The sequence below is a fragment of the Prinia subflava genome, chromosome 13 (assembly GCF_021018805.1).
Source record: "Prinia subflava isolate CZ2003 ecotype Zambia chromosome 13, Cam_Psub_1.2, whole genome shotgun sequence".
NCBI lineage: Eukaryota > Metazoa > Chordata > Aves > Passeriformes > Cisticolidae > Prinia > Prinia subflava.
Genome location: NC_086259.1, coordinates 19,822,201 through 19,844,738, shown reverse-complemented (window position 1 = coordinate 19,844,738; position 22,538 = coordinate 19,822,201). Strand labels below are relative to the sequence as shown.

At 61.3% G+C, this 22,538-nt stretch overlaps 3 protein-coding genes across 5 annotated transcripts in view; 1 reads left to right on the top strand and 2 right to left on the bottom strand.

Moving 5' to 3' along the window:
• ZC3H18 (zinc finger CCCH-type containing 18) overlaps positions 1-7,457 on the bottom strand; it is a 44,326-nt gene extending 36,869 nt beyond the window's left edge. For both annotated transcript variants that reach the window (XM_063410707.1, XM_063410708.1), the window contains exons 1-3: positions 7,403-7,457; positions 6,954-7,026; positions 364-959 (exon numbers count right to left, since the gene is read on the bottom strand). In XM_063410707.1, coding sequence (XP_063266777.1) covers positions 364-945 — 582 coding nt within the window. In that variant the 5' untranslated portion in view covers positions 946-959; positions 6,954-7,026; positions 7,403-7,457. The remainder of the gene's footprint in view (positions 1-363; positions 960-6,953; positions 7,027-7,402) is intronic.
• A 159-nt stretch (positions 7,458-7,616) lies between these two features.
• On the top strand, positions 7,617-10,553 carry CIDEC (cell death inducing DFFA like effector c). 2 transcript variants are annotated; one of them, XM_063410729.1, is made up of 6 exons: positions 7,617-7,738; positions 8,813-8,884; positions 8,974-9,115; positions 9,597-9,746; positions 9,860-10,044; positions 10,154-10,553. In XM_063410729.1, coding segments are annotated over exons 1-6 (744 nt in total). In that variant the 5' UTR covers positions 7,617-7,736; the 3' UTR covers positions 10,347-10,553. The 2 variants fall into 2 exon arrangements, with proteins under 2 accessions (XP_063266799.1, XP_063266800.1); XM_063410730.1 differs by lacking the exon at positions 7,617-7,738 and adding an exon at positions 8,293-8,325.
• A 1,093-nt stretch (positions 10,554-11,646) lies between these two features.
• Positions 11,647-22,538, bottom strand: part of ZFPM1 (zinc finger protein, FOG family member 1) — a 35,235-nt gene continuing 24,343 nt past the window's right edge. The window contains exons 4-10 of the mRNA XM_063410706.1: positions 20,175-20,308; positions 17,016-17,118; positions 15,864-16,070; positions 15,292-15,522; positions 14,884-14,979; positions 14,643-14,792; positions 11,647-14,275 (exon numbers count right to left, since the gene is read on the bottom strand). Coding sequence (XP_063266776.1) covers positions 12,090-14,275; positions 14,643-14,792; positions 14,884-14,979; positions 15,292-15,522; positions 15,864-16,070; positions 17,016-17,118; positions 20,175-20,308 — 3,107 coding nt within the window. The 3' untranslated portion in view covers positions 11,647-12,089. The remainder of the gene's footprint in view (positions 14,276-14,642; positions 14,793-14,883; positions 14,980-15,291; positions 15,523-15,863; positions 16,071-17,015; positions 17,119-20,174; positions 20,309-22,538) is intronic.

The following is a 22,538-nucleotide window of genomic DNA, read 5'->3' as shown; positions in this document are numbered from 1 at the left end:
CTCCAGCACCAGCCCCTCACTCTCAACAGCTCCTGGACTCCCAATCCATGGGATTTGCTGTCAGCATCACTCCCAAGTCCTCCGGGGCGGAGGCAGGGAAGCTTTTTAAAGCACTGGACTCTCCCCATACTGAGAGGGAACAAAGCTCATTTTAAAGGCTCTGGCACAGTTTTGGTTCAGCACAGGGCACAGGGCCCAACCCCTGGAGATCAGGGCGTGCTCCATGCCCTGGCCTTACCTCCAGGGAAAAGAGTTCCCTGCACACTGGGGACATGGATATTCCCATCAGGAGGAGGAAGGAATTGCAATGGGAGAGACAACCAGCTCTGAACACCCCCAGGGCTCTGCCCACCTCCTACTTACATCGATTTCTCCATCATCAATTTCCCCATCATCCTCTTCCTTCTTCTTCTCCTTGAGGGGATCCTGCCCATCCTTCTCATCATCACTTTTGCTGCTGGATTTTTTCTCATCCTCAGGGGCATCATCTCCTTTCTCCTCTTCCTCATCATCCTCGCCAGCAGCTTTCTCCCCGTCCTCCTCTGCGGTGGCAGCACTGGGTTCCTCAGGAACCTCCTCATCATAGTCCAGCTCGTGCTCATCCAGCTCCCTGGTGACAGAGGACACCTCCAGGTCATTTGTCCTGTCTTCCTCCTCTCCCTTGTGTGGCCGGGGGCTCTTCAGCTCCACGCTCTGCTCGTTGGTGTCGGACTCCTGCGACTTGGCCTCGCTCAGCCGATCCTCCTCGTCCGAGTGGTTCTCGTCTTCCCCCCGGCTCAGGGCCCTGCCTGCGTCCTCCTCCTCGCCCAGGAGGCTCCCCTGGCCACCCTCCCCATCGAGTTCCCGCTCGGAGCCGCTCTCCTTCAGGGCCTCCTCATCGGAGAGCTGCTGGTCCTCTTCCTCAGGAGAGCAGGGGTTTCGCTCCGGGCTGTCGGAAACGTCCATCAGTCCCCGAGGCTCTGCGGGGACAGGAGAGCTCTGGTTATGGGGGCTCAAAGCTCAAACTGGGGAAGCAGGGAAGCCCCACCCTGAAGGGATTCCTTCTCCTGTGCTCTGACCCCTAAAGGAAGGTGCTTGGAATTGAAGGGGCTCCTTCTCCTGTGCTCTGCCTCCTAAAGGAAGGTGCTTGGAATTCCTGGAAAGCCGGGTTTGGCCCTGAGGAACCCAATGCAGTGATTGCTGTCCCAGCCCAAGGCAGAGGTTTGGAATGAGAGGAGCTTTAGGGTCCCCTCCAATCCAAGCCATTCTGGGATTCCATAAATTCAGGAATATGGTTTCTCATAGATCTTTCCAGAGGGGAATTCAGAGTTTAAACTGCACAAAGAACTGATTCCAATATTGTCCCAGACTGGAGGGTGCTGCCCTTCCCAGACAATGGCAGAGCTTGAGGTTGGAATTTCACAGAATCCCAGACTGGTTTGGGTTGGAAGGGATCATAAAGATCCCAATCCACCCCTGCCATGGCAGGGACACCTTCCACTGTCCCAGGCTGCTCCAAGCCCTGTCCAGCCTGGCCTTGGGCACTGCCAGGGATCCAGGGGCAGCCACAGCTGCTCTGGGCACCTGTGCCAGGGCCTGCCCACCCTCCCAGGGAACAATTCCTGACCAATGTCCCACCCATCCCTGCATTCCCTCAGCCTGAGGCCATTCCCCCTTGTCCTGTCTCTCCATCCCTTGGCCAAAGTCCTTCTCCATCTTTCTTGTAGCTCCTCCAGGCCCTGCAAGGCCACCCCGAGGTCACCCCAAAGCTTCTCCTCTCCAGGTGAACAATCCCAGCTCTCCCAGCCTTTGCTCCATCCCTGGGATCCTCCTGGAGCCTCCTCTGGGCTCTCCCCAGCAGCTCCAGCTCCTCCCTGGGCTGGGGCAGCTCTGCAGGTGGGGTCTCACTGAGGGGGCAGCAGCCTCAGCAAAGCCACAAAATTCCCTCAAAGCAGCACATCCAGCTCCTGCACTGAGACTTTTCTAGAAGATGTCTAAAATGCACTTGGAGACGTTAAAAATCTCATGTCTGCTGAGAACAAACCCAATAAATACAACACAAAAAGGCAGGGTGCAAAGCAGGGAATGAACCTGGGCCGTACATTAATTTCTTTTACTCCAGAAACAAAAACCCCATAAATTACAGAAGTGCCTGACTGGAACTGGCTGAGCTGACTGGGTCACATCCACACAAAAGCTCTAAACACCCTGAAGAAAAGCCACAGAATTACAAATCACCTTCATTTTAATGTGCCCCATGTTTTACTCCAGCTGCTCTCTGCAAGTTCATTTAGTGCTGCCACAAAAGCAGGGCACAAACGAGCAGAGTTTCACCTGCTGCTTTTAAAAGCCTCGGAGCAGAAATGCTACAAATGTCAGACTCTGGCTGCTCCCTTCAACACACCCGGCAATCCATCAGGAAATCAGAGTTTAGGAATCTTTTATTAAGCTGCTGTTTCACCTTTTCCTCACACTTTGCTGTTTGTCCAGCTGGTTTTGCACAGGAAAGGTGATTTTCCATCAAAAATCCTCCACAGCCACACCAAACACTGCCCAGGGAGAGCAGAGTGAGCCTGCCCAGCACCTGAACCCCCAAAATCTTTTGGTAATGAACAGAATTTGCAGCAAACTCCCAAGATCAAAGTCCCACTCCAGAAAATGCTGCTCCTTATACTGTGGGGGGTCTGCAGAGGGGTTAAAACCAGGAAATAAATTCAAACCACTCCCAGCAGCACTTTAAGCTGTGTTTTAGGACTGACTGTGCTCTCCCCAAGCCCTCAGAGCCCTGCTGCCATCAGTTAATTGATAAACACGAGATGATCTCAGCATCAGCAGGGCCCAGAGCAGCAGAAAATCCACATTTTGAGCTCCCTCCCAGTTCCTCCAGCTCCTCTGCACATCGAAGTTGGTCCTGGCTCAGCAACAAAGTTCTGATTTCCCTACAAGGTCAAACCCAAATGAAAAGACAGAATTTGCCTCCTGGTGACAGCAGCTCCCAGCAGCTCCCCAGGATGGATTTGAAGCAAATTCTCTCCTTATTGAGCACATCAAGCCTGGTGCTGAGCTCATAAACTCCTGCACAAATTATTGCTGGCTTGAAGGGCCAGCTCAGAGCGGGGATTTTAATTGCCCAAGCGCCTGAGAAGTGACTTGGTGTGAACACAAAGGTCAGCCCAGAGAGGCCACCAGAAATATCAAAGCTGCCAGGGGCCCGTGGACTCAGGAAATTTGTTTTCTGTTTTCTTGCAGCACCAAAAAAAGAGAAAAAGAAAAGGTATTTAAGTGAAGCAAATGGCTTTTTGTGTTTGACATGGAGACCTTTAGAGGGATGGGAGGAAACAAATACGTTCTGATGGTGAAGAATATAAAACATTGACCTCCACAGCAGCTTTTATAAAATGCAGAGCATCCAGCAGTTGTAATAATTTCCTATTAATTTCCATCAGCAGAAATGATAAGAAACACAATAAATGATGGCCTAAATGAAGGGGGGTCACAAAATCCAGGCAGGGAGGGGTTTTTGGGGTTTATTTCCTTGGATTCAGGGATTGGGCTGTTGCTCCAAGATTCTCCAAAACCAACAGAGCAGATTTTGGCAGCAACTTTACCCTGCATGGAAATGCCCCAAAACAAAGCCCAGATGTCCAAAGGTAAAATCAGCAGCAGGAAAAAAAATGGGAGGTGGAAATTAAAAGGAAAACTGCCAAATAATGGAACAGGACAGCAAGTTTAATTCCAGGTTTAAGTGCTGTCTTAAAATAATCTGCGAATCAATTTATTCCAAATCTTTGGAATTCTGTGAGGGTGTTGTTTGTTTGGTTTTTTGTTTGTTTTGGGGTTTTTTTTAGATTTTTTTTTAGATTTTTTAAACTGCAAATCACAGTTTATCCCAGACCTCTGGAATTGTGAGAGGTTTTTCTGATGAGGTTTTTTTAATCTGCAAATCACAATTTATCCCAAATCTCTGAAATCCTGAAAGGGTGTTTTTTTTTTTTTTTTTTTGTGTTTGCTTTGGTTTTTTCGAGATGTTTTTTATGGGTTGTTTGGGGGTTTTTGTATATTTGGGGTTTTTTAAAATTGCTTTCTGCTGTTCTTTAGGGAAACATAAAGACAAAAAACCTGAGAAAAATCACTCCATGAAAGTATTTTAAATCAAGCAGCAGTGACAGAAGTGGCAGAACAGAAACCCCCAAACTTGGCTTTTTTTGTGCCTTAAAACTAAGCCAGTTTCTTCCTGATTCAAAACCAGATACAAAAGCAAAAAAATTAACTTTTAAGCCCCAGATCAGCTTGTTTGACTTGCAGCTCAGGCAAGAGGCAGGGATGGACTGATGCCTTTCAAAAGTCTTGAAAATTCAGGCAAAGCTGCCTTTGGTCCCAGCTGCACAACGATTTCTGCTCCAGAAGTGGCTCCCTTTGCTCCAAGTGTGCCAAATATTCCTCTCCTGCGTGCCTGAGGCAGCGCAGGGCACTGGGAATTCCATCCAGGCTCCCAAACCTCTCCTGTTCCCAGGCTAAATGAGCTGGGCCAGCCTTCCCACGGGGAGGTTTGGGAGTAAATGCAATAAATAAAGGGAGTTTTCAGGTGAAAAAAAAATTCTTTCCCAGTTTTTGGAATGACTTGGGCACGCCTCAGTGAGCTGAGAGCCTCGTCAAGGCAGGTCACAGGTTCTCAGGGAAGAAATTGAGGAGCTGGCAGCAGAACTTCCCAGGAATGAGGAGCTTTTAGGTCCACAACACATCAGGGACTCGGAGGTTTCACAGCTTGGGCTCTGGAATATTTCAAATTAGGGAATGAAGCATGAACTGCTTCTGAATTATCAGAGTTCCATGGCCTGGACAGGGTGGGACAGAGATGCTCCTCTCACCTGGCCATCCCCACCATGCCTGGATGCACCAGGAAGGAGCCAATCTGTTCCCTCTAAAGCCTCCCAGCCTTCTTAGAAACATTTAAAATTACACATTTCCCCCCTAAAAAGGAGAGGAGAAATTTGTGGAGATGCTACAGAAATTTAAATTCACCTGCTTTGCTTCCTTTATAAGATATTTTTATCAAAGCTTAACCATATCCAAGATTTTTTAACTTAAAGCACTGGGATTAAGCAGCCTTGGCACAGCACTAAAGGCAGAGAGAGAAAAGCCCTTTGCTACTTAAGTTGCTTTTAAAACTCCCTTCTACCTCACCAGGGAATCCCAGGATACATTTTAATTAATCCTGAACCTCACACTTTTGTCAGTTGGTTTTCACAAGGCCAGAGGAGTCAGAGCAGGAATTTTCACCCGGCAGCTCCTTTTGCAAAATCAGGCACAAATTCTTCTCTTTTGTTAATCAAACAGCACCAAAAGGTGCAAAATTAAAAAGGAAGAAATTCCAGCCAGAAACTGAGTTCCTATAAAAACCTGGAGCTGGGCAGAGCCATCAATTTCAGCCTTAAAATCCTACAAATTTTCATGGATATGAAGAACCAAGTGCATTCCCAATTTCTGTCCCCCTCGCTGCCATATGGGAGGTGCGAGGACAGATGGGAAGGAGATAGAGGATGCTCTTTCCTTCAGGCTGAAATCTTTGGGATAAAAGGATAAAATCCACTTCCTAAGAGCCAAACAGCTCCTGTGAAGCAGCTCCATGAAATCCAGGGGTTAAAGCAGAGCAGCAAAAGTTCTGGAGCAGGTCTAAGTGCAGGCAGGAGCAATGAGGGAGCTGAGGAGAGTGAACGGGAATAACGCTGACAGGACAGGTGAGGAGAGAAAAACAGCACAAAAAGATTTAGGGAACAAAGAACTGCAAAAACAGAGGCAAAGCAGAAACCAACACAGGGAAAATCATGGAAGAGCAGTGACAGCAGGAGCAGGAAACCAAATTCCTCAGGATCCAGGAAAGGGGAAACACGGAACACTGAAAGGAGGAACTCGTGTGCAGCCCTGCCCTGACTGCAATTCCAACAGGGTTAATGAACCCAAATCCTCATTTCTCTGCCATCCTTAGGGAGCTCAGAGGTGGAGGATGCCCAGGGAACTCAGCTGCTCTCAGGGCACCCTTTAATGCCCCAAACTCAGCTGCCCTGTGGGATCAGCCTGGTGCTGAGAGGCGTTTCCAGGAGCTGGTTTGGAGAGCAGCTCAGAGAGCTCCAACGGGGAATGTTCCCTGTGGATTTGTACTGGGGACCCGAAGGGAAAAGCAGCTGCAGTTTGTTTGCCCAGCACAGCTGATTTTCCTACAGCTCCTTCCTGCAGCTCTGCCCCAGCAAATGCTGAGTTTGAGTTCTCAGGGCGTCAGGAAGAGACAGCCAGCAGGGTTACACTGGGATCGGGCAGAATCTGGGATAATCCCACTCAAAAAAAAAGATTTTGGATCAGCACTTTGGCAAAGAACTGTCCTGATAAACTGGGAGCCTTTCCCCGAATCCAGGCAAACCTTAGGAGGAAAGAATCCACACCCTGGAGGTGCTGTTCTTGCTAGAGCTCTGAGGAGACTCAGCTGAGAGCTGACCCTGCAGGTGATGGACCCCAAACCCATCTCAGAGCTGACCCTGCAGGTGATGGACCCCAAACCCACCTGAGAACTGACCCTGCAGGTGATGGACCCCAAACCCACCTGAGAGCTGATCCTAAAGGTGATGGACCCCAAACCCACCTGAGAGCTGATCCTAAAGGTGATGGACCCCAAACCCATCTCAGAACTGACCCTGCAGGTGATGGACCCCAAACCCATCTCAGAACTGACCCTGCAGGTGATGGACCCCAAACCCATCTCAGAACTGACCCTGCAGGTAACAAACCCCAAACCCATCTCAGAACTGACCCTGCAGGTAACAAACCCCAAACCCATTCAGAACTGACCCCAAGGGTGACAAACCCCAAACCCATTCAGAGCTGACCCCACAGGTGACAGACCCCGCACCCCCTCAGGGCTGCCCCCGGGTGCAGCCGTGCGGTGCCCGGTGTGTGCCCCCGGCCCTCCCCTGCCCCCTCACCTCAGGCTCTCCTGCCAGGCTGGGCTCCTCCTGCTGTGCCCCGGGCTGCTGGCGCTGTCCCTGTTCCCACTGCCTGAGGAGGGGGCACAGTCAGAGCCACCTGCACCCCTGGGCTGTCCCCCGACACCCACCCATCCCTGCGGCTCCCCCAAAGCCTGGGGCGCCCCTTCCCATTCATTATCCCAAAGAAACGGGCCCGAATTCATTGATTTCCACCTCTCCCATCCCCAAACGCCCTCCAGCCTCCCCTCCTCCCCCCTCTGAGAAGAGCGCCGGGCCCTCCCCTCCTCTCCCCGCCGCCCACCCCGGGCCGCTCCCCGGGGCCTCCCCGTGTCCCCCCGCCCCGGGGCCGCCCCCGCCCCGCGCTTCGCCCCCTCCTCCCCCCGCCGGGCCCGGCCCGCCCCCCCTCCCCCCGGCGCTAGGCCGCGGCGGCGCGGGCGGCGCCTCACCGGTGTCGGGGGGCGGCAGGGGCCCGGCGCGGTGCGGAGCGCGGCGGGGACGGGCCGGGGGCGGCGGGGGCCGGCGGGGCCGGCGGGGCGGCGGCGGCAGCGCGGGACGGGGCGGCGGAGCGGCCTCTACTCGCGGCGGCGCAGGGCGGCCATGGCGTGACGTCATCCGCGCGCGACGGGCCCCGGCGGCGCGAGGCGAGGGGCGGGGGGGGGGTGAGCGCGCGCTCCGCTCCCCCCGCCCTCCGCCTTAAAGGGGCCGCGCACGGCAAGGACGGAGCGCAGGTGTGAACACGCGAACAACATGTGAACAACATGCGAACGACATGCGAACGACATGTGAGCAGGGGGCGTGGCGGCGAGCACGCCGGCACGTGGAGGGACAGGGAGGTGCAGGGTTCCGTGCACATGCGCGGCTGGACAGATGTTGGAGGGGGCACACCTGTGCAGATGTGCACAGGTCACACACACACAGGGACGGGGCACAGGGGATATCTAGGGTGGAGCTCTGGCAGGGGCACCTGCAGCGGGTGACACAGATCATGTCCCGGTGGGTTTGGAATGGGTCCAGACAGGGAGACCCCCACGCCCCCCTGGGCAGCTGTGCCACGGCTCTGCCGCCCTCCGTGGACAGAAGCTCTTCCTCACGTTGAGAGGGAACTTCTCGTGGTTTAGTTTGTGGTCATTGCTCCTGATCCTGTCACTGGACGCCACTGGGAACAGCCTGGCACCGTCCTCTGACACCCCATGGAAACTTTTCCATGGATTGATGGGATCCCCTCTCAGCCTCCCCTTCTCCCGCAGCGTCTCCTCCCCAGGTGGGACTGGCGGGGCAGGAGGGGGTGCGGCCGGGGGAGGAGTCTCTGTGACAGGTACATAAAGGTGAGGGTGGGGCTGGTCCCGGGGAGAAGAGCTGATTGCTGGAGGTGAGCGGATGGGGAACAGGGAATGGGGAAGCTCCACTGGGCTCTCCGCGAGGCTCCTGGCCGGAGATACCCCTGGAGCCCCTCAGCAGGATCCCGGCTGGAGATGTCCGTGGGGGTTGTGGTGTTCCCAGGGGTGTCTGTGACTCCCAGAGCCCCGGTTGCCCTCTCCAGGCACATCCCAGGGCTGGTGTCTCACCTTTGCTCCAGCGCTGACTCAGGCTCCCACGTGTCCCTTTACGCAAGAGCCCTGCTGGCAGGGGACTCTGGCCAGGCGGCCACCGCTGGCCTGCCCTGGCCAAAGGGCAGCACCACCCCCTGTAAAGGCAGCGGTGACAGAGCTCAGGCTCAGTTCTGTCACAGGAACTGCCGGTGGGGACATCACCTCCTGGAGCAGGCAGGAGCTGAAAGGAGTGGAAGATCCCCTGGAGCGGAGTTGAACGGGTTGGGTTCTTGAGCTGACAGGGAGCATTGTTCTTCCTCCCCACAGGCTGCTCCGTGCTCCTTGGAAGATGGACTACGCCAAATCCCTGAGCCAGCGCCTGGCTGTCCCCGTGTCCAAGTAAGTGCCACGGAGCCCCTGTCCCCAGCGTGGGGGGACATCCCAGCAGTGCTGGCACTGCCCCAACCAGCGCCTGCATCCCTCCCCAGGTGTGTCTCAGCCAGCGCCTCCATGACCCAGCAGCTGCTGGCGGGCCCTGCCCCGCCGCCCTGGCCCTACCGCGTGTGCAACTGCGACCGCAGCCTGCGCAAGGGCGTCATGGCCCCGAGCCTGGCCGAGCTGCTGCGCCAGGTCTGGCTGTCCGTCCGGGCTGTGTCTATCTGTCTGTCCGTCCGTGTGCCTGGGCTCTGTCTGTCCGTGTGCCCGGGTTATGTCTGTCTGGGCTCTGTCTGCCCGTGTGCCCGGGCTGTGTCTGTCTGTCTGGGCGCTGTGTGCCTGGGCTCTGTCTGTCTGTCTGGACTCTGTCTGTCTGTCTGGACTCTGTCCGTGTGCCCGGGCTCTGTCTGTCCGTGTGCCCGGGCTCTGTCTGTCCGTGTGCCCGGGCTCTGTCTGTCCATGTGCCCGGGCTCTGTCTGTCCGTGTGCCCGGGCTCTGTCTGTCCGTGTGCCCGGGCTCTGTCTCTCTGGTCTCTCTCTGTCTGTCCGGGCTCTGTCTGTCTGTCTGTCCGGGCTCTGTCTGTCTGTCCGTGTGTCCGGGCTCTGTCCGTGTGTCCGGGCTCTGTCCGTGTGTCCGGGCTCTGCCCCCAGCCCCGCTCACCCCTGCCCCTCCGCAGGCCCAGAGCGCCCTGGCCCTGCCGGCGCCCATCGCGCTGGTGCTGGACGAGGACGGCACCGCGGTGGAGACGGAGTCGTTCTTCCGCACGCTGGAGGAGGGCACGGCCCTGATGGCCCTGAGCAAGGGGCAGACCTGGACTGCCCCCAAGGTGAGGGGACCCCCGGGAGGGGCAGCAGCCTGGTTTGTGCTGTGTGTGCCCCGCCGGAGGTGGCATTGGGAGGGTGGGACATCGTTGGTGACCGCGGTGCCGCTCTGCCATAGACCCGTGGCTACCAGGTGAGCCTGTCCCGCAAGCCCCCACGCAGGATCGACGTTGCCTGCGTCACCTTTGACCTGTACAAGACCCACCCGAAGGACCTGGGCTGCCTCAACGTCAAGGCCACCCTGTATGGCACCTACAGCATGTCCTACGACCTGCGCTGCTACGGGGCCCGGCGCCTGATGAAGTGAGTGCGGGGGGCTGGGGACAATCTGGGGACACTTTAGGGACACTCTGGGGACAGGGGCACTGCCCGGCCCCTCCGTGGCACACTGACCCCTTTCCTCCCTGCCCAGGGAAGCCCTGCGCTGGGGGCTCTTCACCATGCAGGCCACGGGCCACGTCCTGCTGGGCACCTCGTGCTACATGCAGCAGCTCCTGGACGCCACGGAGGAGGAGCAGAAGGAAGAGGAGAAGAGCTCGCTGCCCCTTCAGAACCTCCTGCCCTGCAGCCTCCCCGCCCTGCCCTACAAGAAGATGTCACAGTGAGGGCTGGCTGGCCTGGCCTGTCCCCTCTGCTGTCCCCCCAGCCCTCGGGGGTCCCAGCACCCTGCTAGGTCAATGCCTGGGCAGAGGCTGCCACAGTGCCTGGCACAGCCTCTCCTTGCACTCCGCTGGCTGAGTGTGGCCAAATCTGCTCTGGAATAGCTGCTGCTCTGTAAATATATTTATTTAAGTAAAGTTCTCCTGAATTCAGCTGCATTTTGTGTCATCTTTGAGGGGTGGGGGGACACCCAGGACACTCAGCCCTTGCACTACTTGGCACCCTGAGCTGGTGGTGTAAGGGGTGTGAGGAGGGGACCTGTCACAAGCGCTTCCCCGGGGGAGCTGCTGCCGTCATCCTCCTCTTCCCTGGCACCAGAGCCTGGCTCCCACCCCCTGGCACAGAGCCGAGACTGCCCTGGCACTGCAGACACCCAAAACACGGTGATGGGGCAAATCCCAAAGCCCCTGGCCTGCGGCAGCCGGCACAACCTGTCCTTGCTCCCTTTAAAGGGGTGAAAGATCTCCCTGCTCCTTTGTGCCCCTGCCTGTGCAGGGCTGGCACAGAGGGACAGCCCTTGTGCCCTGGAGGGGCTGCTCCTGTCCCTGGGGTCCCCAGCCCCCCTGGCAGCCCTGGGCAGGGGCGGTGCCACCCCAGCCTTGCACAACCCTGGGTGCTGGTGCTGGCCTGGGGCATCCCAAGGGCCTGGCAGCTCCAGGGAGACCAGCTGGGAAACAAACAGAGCTGGGGACACTGGGCTCCAGTGCCCTGGCCCTTGGGGACTGTCCCCAGAAAGATCCTGAAGCGCCACCCCTGCCAGAGAGGGTGGGAGGGAGGGGAACAGCCCACTGCCCAGCTGTGCTGGGAATACTGGGAAGCACTGGGATGAGCTGTGGGGAGGTGAGAAGCCATTCCCTGGTCCTTAGGGCCATCCTCCCCTGTCACACTGTGGGGGACACCTGACCTGAGCCACACTCACCTGGACACCCACGGCAGGACTGCTCCCGTGGCAGAGAGCTGAGGGGCTGTGGGGCTTAATTAGCTTGATAATTGATGAGCCATCAGCATCAGCTGAGCTCCGTGTGGAATCAGCGACTTTGCCCCGTGGCACAGATCTGTCACCTCCCCGGGGGTGATGAAGGTGCCACCCAGGGGCACCGGGGACAGCGTGGGGACGTCATGCCCTGCCCTGACACAGCTGCTGTCACCCGTGGCTGTACACACCCGATGTCCCCATGCCCTCGGGGTGCCGGTGGCCGTGCCAGCCCCCGCAGTGTCCCCCACCCCACACAGGTCTTTAGCAGACATATTTATTTCTGTACACACTTATACACACAGTTCCCAGGGCAGCTCCGTCCTCGCTCCCAGCGCTGGCTCCACTCTGCGGTGGGGGCACCCCCGGATTTCCTGGGGTACCGGGGCCAAGCCCGTGCCCCCCACAGCCCCACCCCAGCCCCGCAGTGTCTGCCTGGGGGAAAAGCCCTCTGCAGCCCCCAGGGCGGGGCCGTACACCTTCCCCCTGCCTCAGTTTCTCCCCGGGGCACAGGTGGGGGCTGGCCCCCACCACCAGGGTCCTCACCCCCCAACCCAGGTGAACTTTGGGGGCTCCAGACGCCGAAGCTGCCCCGGTGGAGCCTCCTGGGGGGGTCCTCCATCACCCCGACCCCTGCCCGGGGTGGGTGTCAGGCACCGGTTCCATCCCCCCGCCCCTGCAGCCCCCCGAGCGGTGCTGGGGGGCTCTGGGGGGGTTACTTGACGTGCTCGGCGGCGTGGGAGGAGCAGTAATACTTCTTGTGGGCGATGAAGGTGGACAGGCTGCTGAACTTGATGTTGCAGAGGCGACAGTACCTGTGGTTGCCGTTGGGCACCGGGCCGGGCACAGCCTTGGCCGGGGGGGTCTGCACGCCCCTGTCCGTGTAGGCGGGGGGCGTGGGGGGCTCGCGGCCGGCTTCCCGCAGTCCCTCGGGGGCTCCGGGCGAGGCGGGGGCGCGGGGGGAGCCGGGGGGCCGGGGGCTGTCCCGGCCCTCCTTGGCGGTGAGGCTGTCCCGGCGGAGGCGGGGGCCGGGCGGGCGCGGCGGGGACGCGGCGGGCAGCGGGGGCGTCCTGCTGGCACCGGGGGCCAGCGCGTCCGGGAGCCCCTGCCCGGCCCCCGCCGGCGGCTTGGCCACAAAGAGCCCGTGGGCGTTTCGGAAGTGCTCGAGGAGGTCGCCCTTGATGGCCCCGTTGAGGGGACAGTAGGGACAGGCGGCGACGGGGCCCTTGGCCCCCGGAGGTGGCAGGGGACACTTGGGGTGACGCTGCAGCGAGTCCGCCCCGGGGTAGGGGATGCCGGGGCTCCCCGCCGGGGCCGCCCTCACCCGCACCCCTCCTCCTTCGGGGTCCCCCTCGCCGGGGCTGCCGGGGCTGCGCCGGCCCTTGAGGGGGGTGCCCATGGCCCCCTTCATCTTCTGCAGGTGCTCGAGGGTGCGGGGCTGCAGCGGCGTGGCCGGGCACTGGTACTTCTTGTGCGCCAGGTACGCGTCCAGGCTGTTGAAGCTGATGCGGCACGCGGTGCACTCGTGGTAGTCGGCCAGGGGCAGCAGCGGCGCCGGTGTCGGTGCCGGTGTCACCTCACTCTGCCACCGCGGCTTCTTGCTCAGGTCGATGGGACCCTCGGCGTCGGGGCTGGTGCGGGGCTCGGGGGCGGGCGGCTCTGCGGGCGGGGGCTCCGGGCCCGGCGGGGGCTCGGCGGGGCGGCGGGCGGCGCCGTGGATCTCGTAGAGCTTGCGGCGCTTGCGGGTGCGCAGCGGCTGCGGCACGAAGGGCACTTTGGGGGCGGCGGGGCGGCGCAGGGGAGGGTCGTGCCGGGAGGCGCAGTAGAAGCGCTTGTGCACCACGTAGGTCTCGTGGCGGCTGAAGCGGATGTTGCACGCCTCGCACAGCGTCTTGCTGGGGTCCTCGTCCCCCTCGTCCCCCGCTGAGCTGCCGGGGCTCTGGCTGTCCTCGCTGCACCGCCCCAAGCCCCCCTCCGCCTCGGGGGACCCCGCTTTGGTGGCCCCCTCCTCGGCCTTGCCCTCCGGCGCGGTGGCCGGCGGGGTGGCATCGCGGCCGGCGTCCCCGTCCCCTGCTGCCGGGCCCTGCCCGTTGCCCGCCGGAGGGGACAGCAGCGTCCCCGGGGTGGGGGCACCCTTGGGTGCCCCGGGGGGGGCTTTGAGCTTGCGTGCCCCGGGGGGGCTGTCCTCGGCCAGGTGCCGGCTGGAGCAGTACAGGCGCTTGTGCACGTAGTAGTTGTTGATGTTGTTGAAGGTGATCTCGCACTCGAAGCAGGTGGCCCCCTTGGGCACCGGCGTGCCCGGGTAGACGGCGGGCGGCACGGCGCCGCCATGGCCCTGCTTCAGCCGGCTGTGCACCAGCTCCGACATCTTGGCCAGGATCTCGGACGCCTGCGGCACCACGGCGGCCTCGTGGCCGAACACGTACTGCGGGAGGAAGACGGTGCCGCCGGCCGTGCCCGCGCCCGGCTCGCTGGGCACGGGGCTGGAGCCCGGTGTGGGGCTGGCGAGCTCCGACTTGACCTTGGCCGAGGACAGGCTGCGGGGGGACGAGGTCCGGGAGCCGGCGTCAGGGCTGCCGGCGCCGTCCCCGCTCTTGGGCGCCTCTGCCTCGCTGGCCGGGCTGCCGGCCGGCTCCTCCTTGACGCGCACGGGCTCGCCGGATGTGGAGGAGGAGGAGGATGATGAAGGCCCTTCCCCGTTCTGCGGCGGGGCTGGGGGCGAGAGTTTGCCGGCCCTGGGGTCGGGCGAGGCGGGCGGTACCGGTGCCGGTGCCGGTGCAGTGTCGGGGCCGGGCGCGGGGCCGGGCAGCACCACGTGCTGCGGCAGGGCCGGCAGCGCCTCGGGCAGGAACGCGCTCAGGCTGCACTTCCGCAGGGACGCGTTGTTCGGCTGGCTCAGCCCTGCAGGGGGACAGAGGGGACAGTGACACCCACAGCCCTGGCACAGGGATGATCAGCCCTGGCATCATCGACAGCCCCGGTATCACCGACAGCCCCAGCACAGGGACACTGCCCTGTCCCCCTGACACCCCCCAAGGCAGGATCCTCACCCCGTTCCCTGTTCCACACATCCTCCAGAGGGATGCTCACCATGTCCTGTTCCCAACACCCCTGGCACACGGATCCTGCTCTGTTCCCCATTCCCAATGTCCTGCCACAGGGACACTGTACCATCCCCACCTCCCTTCCCACCAGCAGACCCATCTGGGGACAAGCCCTAGGTGACAATGCCATCCCGTGTCCCCATGGGCACAGCCCCTGCACTCACCAGGAGCGAGGGGTTTGGCAGCAGGAAGGGCTGATGCAGGTGAGAACACCTCGCCCTTGGAGCCCGGCTGGCAGATCATGTGGTTGGTGACCAGGTGGCTGTACAGGATGTCCCTCGTGGTGGAGATGAAGCCGCAGCTGTGGCAGACACCTGAGGGGACAGGGCAGAGGGCTGAGCGGGCAGGGCGGGAGGGACAGTGCCCATCCCTGGGGGGACAGGGCTGTCCCCACGGGACACTCACCGTTCAGGGTGTCCGTGTGCACCTTCAGGTGCCGCTCACAGTTGGCTTTGGTGGTGAAGGCGGACAGGCAGATCAGGCAGACGAACGGCCGCTCTCCTGCCGGACAGACGGACATTCAGTGCTGAGGGGAGGGGGACAGGGACTATGGGGACACCCACAGGGCCACCCCGCAGGGCCAGCTCCCTCTGCCTCTACAGGTCTGAGATGGGGGAAGACCTACAAGTGAGCAGTGCCAAAGCAGTGACCCAGCTGGGGAGAACCTCATCCCACTGGTCAAAGTGCTCCAGCCCTGCATCCTCCCTGCCCCTCCAGCAGCTCAGCTGGGGTGACCCCCTCTCAATGGTCACCAAGCTGCCACCCTAAAGCCTCCAGAGGAGGGGTGCCATGCCGTGCCGTGCCATGCCATACCGCTGTGGCTCCGCATGTGGATCTCCAGGGAGCTGGCACTGGGACAGCTCTTCTTGCACTGTGGGAAGGGGCACACCCTCTCGTTGGGATACGTCTCCTTGGGCTTCTCGTCGAGGGCGGGCGAGCCGGCGCCGGCGCTCTGCCGGCTGGCGCAGTAGTACATCAGGTGCGCCTGCAGGTTGCGCTCGCTCCGGTACCAGATCCCGCAGTCCTTGCACGGGAACACGTCCTCTGTGGGGAGCAAGGGACGGGGACATCGCTGGTGTGACGGGCTGGGGAGCCCCGGCAGGGCCGCGGTGCTGCGTGTCCCTCCCCGTGTGTCCCTCCTTGAGTGTCCTGCTCTGAGTGTCCCTCCACTGTTTGTCCCTCTCCACGTGTCCCTCCTTGAGTGTCCCTCCCCACATGTCCTTTCCCATGTGTCCCTCTCTCCGTGTCCCTTCTTGAGTGTCCCTCTCTCCGTGTCCCTGCCCATGTGTCCCTTTCCATGTGTCCGTTCCCGTGTGTCCCTCCTCACATGTCCCTCCCTCGGTGTCCCTCCCTCCGTGTCCGTCCCCGCGTGTCCCCGGACTCACTGTTGACCACGGCGGTGGCCAGGATGGCGGCCATGCCGGCCTGCTGTGGCAGCAGCTGGATGTCGGAGTGCAGCGCCGCCGGGTACGGGGACTCGGGCTCCGCCTTCACCCCGTGGTTGGGGACAGCTGGTGGCTCTGCCACCACGAAGGCGCTCAGGGGCTCGTCCTCCCGCAGCGGGCGCGTCGTGCGGCACCACAGGGCTTCGTCTGGGGAGGGGGACAGCGGTGAGCAGGGGCTGGATCCCGCCTGGATCCCGTCCTGCCGCCTGCCTGGCCCGTCCCCTCTGTCCCGCCCTGTCGCCGCGGTCCCGGCAGCGGCCGCTGCTTCCTCCCGGCCACGGCCTGGAGATGGCGGTGTCTGCCCGTGCTGAGCCCCGCAGAGCCCGCGCGGAGCCGCCGCTCCGGCGTGTGCCCATCTCTGCACGTATCTCAGTGCCCATCCCTGCGACATCCCTGTGCGCATCCCTGCATCCATCCCTGCATCCATCCCTGCATCCATCCCTGCACCCATCCCTGCATCCAACCCTGCATCCATCCCTGCACCCATCCCTGCATCCAACCCTGCATCCAACCCTGCATCCATCCCTGCATCCATCCCTGCATCCAACCCTGCACCCATCCATCCTTACACCCACCTCTGCCAATCCCTGTGCCCATCCCTGAACCTTTGTGCCCATCTTTACAGCCATCCCTGTGCCCACCCCCTGTGCCCATCCCTGTGCCCATCCTTACACCATCCTTACACCATCCCTGTGCCCATCCCTGTGTCCATCCTTACACCATCCTTACACCATCCTTACACCATCCCTGTGCCCATCCCTGTCTCCATCCTTACACCATCCTTGTGCCCACCCCTGTGCCCATCCTTACACCATCCCTACACCATCCCTGTGCCCATCCTTACACCATCCTTACACCATCCTTGTGCCCACCCCTGTGCCCATCCTTACACCATCCTTACACCATCCTTGTGCCCATCCCTGTGTCCATCCCTGTGCCCACCCCTGCTGGAACCCTGCCCACCCCCCTGGCAGCAGCCAGCCAGGGAAGCTGGGACAGGGACAAGCCCAGGGACAGCCAGCAGTGGGACAGGGGACAGGGGACACAGGTGGGGACCCCTCCCCTGCCACCCGCACTCCCCCCGGTACCAACCCTTCCTGTAGATGACAGCGTTGGCGTCGGGCTCTCCGGGCACCAGGGGCAGGCAGGACAGCCAGCAGCTCTCGTCCCCCAGCACCAGCGTCACAGGGGGGCTCTGTGGGACAGGGACAGGGGCTCAGCACTGGGGTCACACTGAGGGGCTGCCAGGGGGTCCCAGCGCTTCCCAAAATGGGCTGAGGTCACACTGAGGGGCTGCCAGGGGGTCCCAGTGCTCCCCAAAACGGGCTGGGGTCACACTGAGGGGCTGCCAGGGGGTCCCAGCGCTCCCCAAAACGGGCTGGGGTCACACTGAGGGGCTGCCAGGGGGTACCAGTACACCCCAAAACGGGCTGGGGTCACACTGAGGGGCTGCCAGAGGGTCCCAGTGCTCCCCAAAAGGGGCTGGGGTAACACTGAGGGGCTGCCAGGGGGTCCCAGCGCTCCCCAAAATGGGCTGAGGTCACACTGAGGGGCTGCTGGGGGGTCCCAGCGCTCCCCAAAACGGGCTGGGGTCACGCTGAGGGGCTGCCAGGGGGGTCCCAGCGCTCCCTGCTCAGCCCATGCCCAGCTCAGCCTCCCCGCATTCTAATGAATATTAATGAGCACAAGGGGGGGGGAATTAATCTCCCTGATCCTCCGATGGCTGCTGCAGTAACGATATGAAATCTAATTATCCATCCCAATATTTCCAACCCCTCCAACTCAGCCTGACAGTCGCAGCCAGTTGGGGCCTTATCACTGCCAGGAGCCGAGTGCTGGCAGCGTGATAAAGCCCCCAACACATGTGTGACACTGGCACACGGGTGTGACACTGGAACATGGGCGTGACACTGGCACACAGGTGTGTAATACACTGGCACATGTGTGTGACACTGGCACATGGGTGTGACACACTGGCACACAGGTGTGTAACACACTGGCACACAGGTGTGACACTGGCACACAGGTGTGACACACTGGCACATGTGTGTGACACTGGCACATGTGTGTGACACTGACACACAGGTGTGTAACACACTGGCACACGGGTGTGACAGACTGGCACATGTGTGTGACACTGGCACATGTGTGTGACACTGGCACATGTGTGTGACACACTGGCACATGTGTGTGACACTGGAACATGGGTGTGACACTGACACACAGGTGTGTAACACACTGGCACACGGGTGTGACAGACTGGCACGTGTGAGCCACACTGGCACACAGGTGTGACACTGGCACATGAGTGTGACAGACTGGCACATGTGTGTGACACACTGGCACATTTGTGAGCCACACTGGCACACAGGTGTGACACTGGCACACAGGTGTGACACTGGCACACAGGTGTGACACACTGGCACATGTGTGTGACACACTGGCACATGAGTGTGACACACTGGCACATGAGTGTGACACACTGGCACGTGTGTAACACACTGGCACATGTGTGTGACACACTGGCACATGTGTGTGACACACTGGCACATGCGTGTGCACCTCTCATAGCGGTGGAGGATCCCCCTTGCCCCTCTGGACACGGGAAATGGGTCTGGGGGCTTTGGGACCCCCAGCACGGGACCCAGGGATGGGCACTGCTGGTGCCACATGGGCGGGGCACCCTCGGGGAGAGGAGGATCCCTTTGGAATTCTGCTCCCGGCGCGGGGAGACCCGCGGGTACCCCCCGATGGAGGGGTGCCTGAGCTGCCCAGGACCCTGCAGCACTCCAGGGTGCTCCCGGCACCCCGGGGTGCCCCCGCGGCGGCCCCAGCCCCGGTGTGAGGCCCTTCCTTGTTCTCCCTGGAACAAAGAGGTCGCTGTCTGGGCGCACACCGCTGATAACCATCGGAAACCCAATCTGCTCCGCATCCGCCGGGACAGCGCATCCGCGGCCCCTGCCCTGCCTGGGGGGGCACCCATGGGCCCGGGGCACTGTCCCAGAGGGGCTTCACCTTCCCTTGGCACCCCTGAGCTGTCTGCCAGAGGCTTTCCACACCCCCCCGAGCCAGGATCTTTTGGGGGAAGCCTGTGGGATCGGGCAGGAATCTTCCTCCTCGTCCTCTTTTCCCTCCTCTTCCTCCTCCTTCTCCATCAGCAGGCAATGGTGCTCCACGCCATGGAATATTAAAGCCACCCAGTGCTCCCAGCTCCCACTAAAACCTCAGGCTGGGATCATCCCCACACGGAGATGAAGAGCAGGGCCGGGCAGGATTTGGGGGAGAGCCCCTGCACACCCCCCAGCGCCGCCAGCAACAAAGAGGAAGGGACCTGAGGGTGACAGCCCCTATCAGGGATGGGGCTGCAATTCCTTCCTCCCTTCCCTGAGCAGAGATAGGGAGGGAGGAGAGTGGCAGAGGAGAGCAGGGCTGGGAATCATCAGCCGGGCTCGATAAGGGAGCTGCTGAAATGGGAGCAAAAATATTTAGACAATAAATGAAGTATCAGAAAAAAGCTGCGCATATCTTGGGGAAATCAATCATCCTGTACCGGGTGTCTGGACACACGGCGCCAACCGGGAGATAGGGAGCCAAACCGGGCAGATAAGGGTTAATCAAGGATTTAATTCAGCAAAGATAAACGGGCCTGAGCTTAAAAAAAAAAAAAAGAAAAGAGAAAAAAAAAGAGCAAAGGAGAGAGGAGGAGGAGGAGGAAGAGGTGGGGATGGAGCCAGGGCTTGAGGATCCTGGGCTGGAGCTGGCTGTGTGCGGCTCGGGGGGGACGTGGAGGGAAGGATGTGGCTGGGATGGAGGATCCAGAGGAACACCCTGGGTCACACTCACAGACACCTCCCTGCCCTGCTGCTCCCCTGGTGATGGCACCAACAGCCACCAGCCCCCCGGTGTCCCCTCAGTGCTCCTCTCCTGCCCCTTCCCCACGGCTGCTGGTCCTTTCCAGGCACAACAGAGTCCCCAGGGAGCAGATCTGAGGTGGGCAGGCCAGATCCCATCTCCTCTGTGAGGAGACAGGTGCCACCAGGCAGCCTGTGCCAGGGGATGGCACCACCCTGTCTCCTGCCTGTGGGAATGGCACCATGGCACCATCCTGTCCCCTGCCTGTGGGGATGCCCTCGGCTGCCAGGGAAACCAGGAGATCCCCAGGGGTGAGGAGCTCCAGCAGGGACTCTTTTTCCCAAAGAATTTGTTTCCTCAGGACTGGCCCTGCCACCGTTCCCTGGGGTTGATCCTTACCGTGTCGCCGTGCCCCGGCGATGCTGGCTCGCTGTGGATGCTGCCCTGGAAGGGGCCCCAGGAGAAGCCCTCGGGGAGGCTCCTGCGGGTCCGCACCCGTCTCTGCCCCTCCTGCACCTCCAGAGCCAGCTCATCTGTGGGGAGACACGCACAGCATCAGTGGGGTGTGCCCAGCATCCCCCGGCCCGCAACACCCCAAACCCCGGGGGATGCGGGCACCCAGCGGGAGCCGGGAGGTGCCCGTGGGTGTCCCAGGGGGGATCCATGCCCTTCCCAGGAGATCCACGCCCATCCCGGGGTTTCCATGCCCGTCCCGGGGGCTCCATGCCCTTCCCAGGGTTTCCATGCCCATCCCGGGAGATCCAGGCTCTTCCTGGGGGATCCATGCCCTTCCCGGGGTTTCCATGCCCGTCCCGGGGTTTCCATGCCCGTCCCGGGGTTTCCATGCCCATCCCAGGGGATCCATGCCCTTCCCGGGGTTTCCATGCCCTTCCCAGGGTTTCCATGCCCATCCCACGGTTTCCATGCCCGTCCCGGGGGTCCCGGCCCGGCGGGGTGGAAGGAAGGATCGCTTCCCATCCCCGCACCCGAAGTCGCAGCGGCTTCAGGGCTTAATGGCTTTGATTATCTGATAAGGCTCTGGTTTAATGGGTTAGATAACACGTGAATACGCTATGAAGGCTGCTCGAAAATGTTTTAACTGTGCCTTTGTCTTTGGGAGCGCAGATAAGATGGCAGGTAACCAATACCCAGATGGATGCGCTGCCTGCCCCTCGCCGCCTGCTGCCCCCCAAAATCCGAGCTGCTCCCGGGGACAGCGAGCCAGACCCGGCCCGTGTGCGCCGGGAACGCCCCGAGCACTCCGGGGTCACCCCCGCCCCGGCACTCCAGGACTAAGAGCCCCCAAAAAGCCCCGAGGGGACGCCGGCGGTCCCGGTGCCGTGGGCAGGGAGGAGGCTGCGCCGGCTGAAGGCAGAATTGCCTTTGGAGCCGGGAGCGCGGGGAGGATAAAGCGATCCCATGGCTGCGGAGATTGAAATCTGATGTGTTTATTAGCAGGGCTGACATCTGGATCCTCCCGGCGCTGGGGTGAGCTGAGGTGAGCGACTGGGAGCGCTGGGTGGTGTCACCTGCCATCGCCAAGGTGCCACTGGCACCCACGGGCCCCCTCCGTCCTCCCCGGGCCACGGGGGACTGCTTGGGGCACATCCCAGGGGAGCAGCCGCTGCCACCTCGGCAAAGCCAGCTGCCCACTGCGAGGTGTCCAGGCTCCCCGAGGTGTTTGGGGCCACCAGGCTGGGCCCTGCCAGCCCCCATCCCCGTGCCACAGCCCCCGGCACTGCTGGCGATGGGCTCTGCCTCAGCTCCCTGTCCTTCCTTCCCATTCCCACACCCTGGGAACCCTTGGAGTGCTCCCAACGCCACCCTGGCCATGGAGACCTCGGCTCTGTTTCCAGCTGGGATTTCATCCCTACGAAGAGGTTTTGGGAGTGAGCATGGCACGGGCTGTGCCAGCCCTGCATCCCTGGCATCCTCCCACCCCCTGTTCCTGGCATCCTGCTGCCCTGCATCCCCCTGCCCATTTCCTCATCACCTCAGCATAGGGAGGAGGAGGAGGGACGAGGCCTTTGAGGAGCTGTTGGGATTTATTCCCTGGCACACACTGAGCCTGAGGAAGGGCAGCAGCAGGTCTGTGAAGGACAGGGGCAGGCAGGGAGCAGAGTGACCACCAGCGTGGCCTCGGGGCCAAGCAGGGCAGTCGGACCCTCACACTCCAGCACCTCCCCCTCTGATCCCAAAGTGCTGCCGGGGTGCTGGACTCCCTCAGCCTCAGCATCCCCAAGCTGCCCCCGCTCCCCTGCACCCCGGAACCCCCAGGAGAGCCCCGGCAGCGCCGGCTCCCCTCTGGCTTTGGCACCCCCGATATTCCGGCTGCTCTCGGGGCCCGGAGCCCAACGGCCGCGTCCCCCCATGGGTGCCCCCCGGCGCCCCCCCTTCCCCGTCTCACTGGTAATCAGCGGCGTTTGGGTCAGGAGACCATGTCTCCGAGATAAGAGCATTCGCCTGACACTTCCCATGTCAGAGCACTTCATCTTGTGTGTATCAATCCCCAGCAGAGAAAACACGCAGGCGCTGATAAAGAGAAAACCGTTCCAGACAGGGGGACAAAAATAGTGCTGCCCGCTCCCGCCAGCGCCCCGCGGCCTCCGCCCGCCCCAAAACGGGGTGCTGGAACCCCACCCACGGGGCTGAACCCCTGCTCAGGATGCTGAGAGCTCCTCCAGAGGGATCAGAGTCCCTGTGCCAGCCCGGGATGCTGCCAGAGCCCCGGCGCTGCACCCACGTTAACACAGCGAGGGAAAA